At 34.9% G+C, this 6,000-nt stretch overlaps 1 protein-coding gene across 1 annotated transcript in view; it reads left to right on the top strand.

Moving 5' to 3' along the window:
- The first annotated feature begins 2,414 nt into the window (after positions 1-2,414).
- The window catches only part of LOC127705792 (acetylcholine receptor subunit beta-like 1), a 41,674-nt gene continuing 38,088 nt past the window's right edge, over positions 2,415-6,000 (top strand). The window contains exon 1 of the mRNA XM_052210141.1: positions 2,415-2,478. Coding sequence (XP_052066101.1) covers positions 2,415-2,478 — 64 coding nt within the window. The remainder of the gene's footprint in view (positions 2,479-6,000) is intronic.

Genomic DNA, 6,000 nt, shown 5'->3' with positions numbered 1-6,000 from the left:
TTGCCAATGGATACAATTATTAGTTTTTTTTGCTTTGTAATGAATTCTATTTCTTTGTCTCATTTTCCTACGGATAGTGAAATTCATGAATGGTTTGTCAGCTGGACGTACAGTAACAACTTTAGTTGATATATATTTATTCACATTAGTTGAATAAATATTTAAAAATTGTGAATACATGTCATTTATATTATCACATGAGTGAAAATGTTCATTCCAATCAATAATGTTTAAGTCACTCACAAAATCTTTATAATTAGCATTTTCCTATTTTCTAATTGTACGTTTGTATGTATATTCATTATTCACCTTGAAATTAACTTCGACAGATACAGGCGCATGTGTACTACAAAAAGGTGACAATATATCAACTGACCTTGCACTACTTTTATTGTTTGTCAAGAATAAATCAATACATGTGCCTGTATTAGTAGTAAAGTTTGTCTTTTCAAAGACAAAATTGTACATATTCAAGCGTTGCAAAATATTTCTCAAATTGTTACTACTTCTACGTGGCATATTATTGCTTGATAGCATATCGACATTGAAATCACCTGTCAGAAAAACAGGCAAGTTCTTGTCTAAAGCTTTCGACACAGAATCATAAAAGTCATCCCATAGTTTCACGCGAGAATTGGGGGGTCTGTAAAAAACACCAAGTAAAAAATGATAGTGTTGGGTTGAGATTTTCAACCACAATAATTCCAAATCTGGTTTTGCCAATTCAGGTAATTTTTCACAGTATAAATAATTTTTAACATAAATAATGACACCCCCGCCTGCTCGTGTTCTATCTAATCTAATAGGCTTTTGAAAACCGGCTAAGGCTATTGATTCATTAGATATGCCATCATCTAGATGGGACTCAGAAAGAGCAATAAAGCAATAATATCATACTTGCCTAATTCACATTCAATTAAATCTACATTTTGTGGAAAGCTACATACATTATTGTGAACAATTTTAATATTACGTAAATCAGTTGAGCGATATGGACCTGGGTTCCGCTCAATACCATACCGTACAAGAAACATTGACAAGATATGTGAAAAATGTAAGTTGATAATAATGTTTCTGCTGACAAAAAACAGGAAGATAAGTTTATACAGTATATAACACCTAAGGTGATTGATACAGTTAAATGTTGAGGGACACTTACCAATAATGTTCATACACTTAATAGTGATCATGATTTAATCGTATGTGTCAAAAATTAAATGAATATTTGGTAGTGTCCTCCTTTTCCGGAAGTAAACAAATATATAAACATAAGACCCAACAACAAAAGTACCGAAACATAGGTTGTAATGCACCAAAATAAAAAGAATCATTCTCATCAAATGTAACATATATATAAATATTAATATATAAGATAAAGAAATCAAAAAAGGTGTGTTATTGTTCAAGTAAGTCAAAGCTGAATGCAATAGTAGTTACTTATAATTAGAGCTATATTGCTAAATATGGAAGTCAGATAGACCATTGTGACCTTGTCAGTATTTAGTTCAACTATAAAAAGAAAGTCATGTGCTTTTAAACACGTGTTTTTGTTTACAAATAAGATAATAATATTGTTAACCAGCACATATTTATTAATCGAATTTTTGATTACAAACTGTTAGAGGTATCCCCGGTGCCTATGGTGTGTTCTGTATCTACTTTAGAAGCAGATGGTTACTTAACAGATGTATCCTCTTGGATAGTCGACTGAGACATTTGTGATGGTATTGGTACTGATGGTGACACCGATGACTGTTTAATGTTTTTAACCGTTTTAGCATAACTGGATGGTCGTTTGCCTTTGTTGTTATCATCTGGTTTGGAAGGTTTATTATTGATAGGTAGATGTTGTTGGAATGCCGTCGGAAAATCTGAGGGTCTAGTGCACAAAAAAATGCGGTCGTCTGGCATTTTGATAAAAACTTTCCCATCAAAAGTCCAGGTTTCTTTAATGTAGTTGTTGTTTTTTAGCCAACGTGCATTATAGGCTAGTTCAGATCGCTTGCGTGTGAGGTCTTCATACATCAGGTAGTTAGTACCATTGCTCTTTCTGGATTCATGCATTGTTTTTTTTTTTACATTTTAAGAGTTTTTGTCTGCTTTTGTAAAACACAAACCTAACAATAATTTCACGAGGCTTTTGGTTACTATCATTAGATCGCGGAGGACCTACTCTGTGAGATCTGTCTATTTCACCAGGTTTTAACTGAGAATAAAGCACATCGTTAGAAAATTTAAGTATTTCATCATCGGTACTTTCGAAAAAATTTTCGGGGATACCTGCTATACGAATTGACTGTCTGCGAGTGTATTGTTCAAGGTCATCGTTCATCCACTCCAGTTCTTCACATTTTGTTTCGTATTTTGTTAATTTATCACTCATTATTTCAACATTTTTACGTAAAGGTGTTAAGATGCCCGATAAATGTGCGTCAAGGGATGGGAGTAGACGTTCAACGAGCTTTGATTTCAAATGGGGTATGTCACACAAGGAAGCAACAAACTTGTCCATGATCTTTTGGTCATTGAGGATGCCTACGAATACATCCAACATGACTTCAGGGTCATCGTTTTCAATGTCACTACTACCAGTTCGAAATCGTTTCGCGGAATGGTGGCCACCACGGCCCTGAGCCTGTTCCTGACCCTGGGAACTCTGAAAACCCCGTTTATAACACCCCCTTCCTCTGCCAGTACGTCCCATAGTGAATGCTAGATGTTGATATGACGATCAAAGACTAATTGAATTATCTAATATTTTATATTAAATTATCGGGATTGTGTGATCATATTTTTCAGTGAGTGTGTATTTACAATGTTTGCAACAGGATTGTCGAGAACAAAAAGATCGTCCAAAACTTGACCAGTTGACCTGTTACTCACTTTTGCGCTGACAAAATCCAAATTTCCAATTTACAGCATAATAATTGTATGATTAAATCTCCATTTCAAAGCAAAATGTCAGTTTTGAATCACAATTAGTTACATACTACCCCATATTTAGCTGGAGAAATATTAAAAGTCTGCCATTTTTTCTGATCACTACTCACTCCAATGTAAACCAGTAAATTGATAATTGCACGCTTAAACAATATCAAGATGGCGGAGACGGACATTCAGCCCTTACTGTAGGGATTATAGATGCAGTAAAAAACGGAATTGGACAATTTAACGTAATTGTTGCAAAAAAGTTATATCTTATCACAGCAACTAAATATTGATAAGGAGATTTGTATGAATGCCAATGAGACAACTTTCCACCAGGACCAAATGACGTAGAAGGTAGCAACTAAACATGTTGTTAATCGTACGTTCTTTGACAATGAGCTCAGTACAGGAAACAGAAGGAAATGAAAGACGATACCAGAAAGAAAATTTGGTACTTTATCGATTGTCAAAAGAAATATAACACCGTTAAGAGTACAGAACGGGGACGTAGATGATTCTCCTCTAAAAAAAGGTTTGTTCAAGGGAAAACTATCTATAGCATTACTTTAAATGAACTAGAAACGCATTCAGCCAATTTCCTTAGATCAAAAACTTTTGAAAACATGATTGAAGTGATAATGAGCGGCGAAGTTTAAAAACACTGAAATACAACATTGTGAAGCATTAAAGATACAATGGCTTTCAATATAAAATTAATTCAAACAAATTAACATCGTAAGGCCATCGTTCAAATGTGTAGGAGGTAGTATCTAAGAATGAAACAGATTTAATGTGGGAATATGGACAGTTACGTCACTCGTTAACCCGAATATTTATTGTTCACTGTTTGGTACTCTTGTACCAAGTGTTGAGGTCTAAGTAGAAGAGATGAACATTGATGCTTAGAATGCATAGTAGTCAAGATTGTTCATGCAACGAATATTTGGAATACACGGAGCGTAAAACGACAACGCGTGAAGGTACACTTAAAGACAAAAATCGCAGAATAACAAAAGCAATGTCAAACATACGCTACAAAAACAACGACTGACCCAGTAAGTATGTTAAAGGTTTATTAGACCGTTGTCCGGAATCTATGAATACGGCGTCAAGTATTACAGTTATATTCTTGACTATAAATTAAACTCCAGTATTTTGGGTTTTGTTAAACCTATATGAAAACATACACTATTAAAATGAATGTCTACCATCGCGGAAAAAATGTGATATTGAACTGAGCAGCATGAACCACATAAAGAATTCGTATGGTTTCAACTCATACGTAGTACTGCATGTCCTGTTTTTCATGACAAGTGTAAAGCCGATCTCATTATGGGTTGTCCTTAACAAGGAAAGTAGATTGGGTTTGCAGCGACGACAAATGAAACATTGACTGTGAATGAGATTTTCTAAAAGGTATACATAATCAAACATAGTGTGCATGAAAACTTTGGAAGAGGAGACCTCCACGTTACCATTAAACATCCTTTTGGCAATACCTTCCTCGTGAGCATTAACAATAGATAATAACGATGTTTATAAAATCAGTATGATAGGAAACGCATGCCCTGAAATAAAATCATATTTGTCTCCAGTTAGGGTTAACTATAAGTACATTCACATTTTACCGTTTCCTTCAGTTGAAATAACAATTTGGCAATTAATTTCACTAAAATATCTATAGAAGAGGGGCGAAAGATACCAGAGGGACAGTCAAACTCATAGATTGAAAATAAACTGACAACGCCATGGCTAAAAAATAAAAAGACAAACAGACAAATAATAGTACACAAGACACAACATAGAAAACTAAAGACTAAGCAACACGAACCCCACCAAAAACTGAGGGTGATCCCAGGTTCTCAGGAAGGGTAAGCAGATCCTGCTCCACATGTGGCACCCGTCGTGTTGCTCATGTTATTACAAATCCGGTAAATAGTCTAATTCGGTAGGTTACATTCGTGGTGAAAAAGGAAGAGGATTGTAATTACGACATAAGGAACATATCCGATATCATCTGTGAAACGGTTATTCCATAACGGTCAACGAACTCATGATAGCGTCCGTAAAATTTACGAAGGGATGAGTTCAACTTCACCATTTGGAACTCTTGGTTTAATAGCTTCCTTGTGAGAAGCAACCCTCTATCAAGGAAATCATGATAGGAAATACAAGCCCGGGAATATCGTATCAGTTTGGAGAAATATACTCCGTATGCAGGCGCTGCTGGAATGTTGCTACATAGAAATGGAAAGTTCACAATTGGGAAGCTGAAATCATCTCTTTTGTCGTAAAGTTTTGTTTTCAACCGACCCTCATTGTCAGTTTCTAGATGTAAGTCAAGATACGAGGCAGACTTAACTGTATCTGTTTTATCTTTATCTCTATTTCGGTGGGATAGATGCGTTCAACATAGTCACCAAATTGAATTATTTAGTGAGAGAACATCATCTATATAGCGGTAAAGTAACGTTAAAGGATATTGCTAACTTCTTATCTTTCTTCCTAAGAAGTCCTGTATGAAGTCAGCCTCATAATAATAAAGTAACAAGTCGGCAAAAAGAGGGGCACAATTGGTTCCCATTGGAATGCCGACAGTCTGTTGAAAAACACGTCCTCCAAACGTAACAAATATGTTGTCAATCAAGAAATCAATCATCTTGATAATGTCAGTTTCAGAGAATTTTTTTTTTGAATCAGAGTGATTCTTTACAAAGTAGGATTTATCCCTCCCCAAGACAAGATACTTGTATCTACGTTCGCCATTCTTTTTTGTGAAACAAAGCAATACCAACTCTTTCAAGTTGTCTTTGAGTTTGAAATGGGGAATACTTGTGTAAAGTGTAGAAAAGTCAAATTTTTTAATACTATTGAAAGATGAGAGAGTCTTAGATTGTATGTACTCTAAAAGTTCTTTGGAATTTTTTAGTATCCCCATCCGATTCACGCCACCTCTAGAATAGGCAGTTTCACAATAACTTTGAAGCCCGGCTTTGATTGCTGATAAAATAGATGTTAATAATTTAGAAAGAGGTTTCGTGGATTAATTGGAAGACACAGCAATATACCGTT

This window comes from Mytilus californianus, unplaced genomic scaffold, assembly GCF_021869535.1.
Source record: "Mytilus californianus isolate M0D057914Y unplaced genomic scaffold, xbMytCali1.0.p SCAF_6, whole genome shotgun sequence".
Lineage (NCBI taxonomy): Eukaryota > Metazoa > Mollusca > Bivalvia > Mytilida > Mytilidae > Mytilus > Mytilus californianus.
Note: the sequence above shows the minus strand (reverse complement) of the source record. Positions and strands in the feature narration are given on the sequence as shown.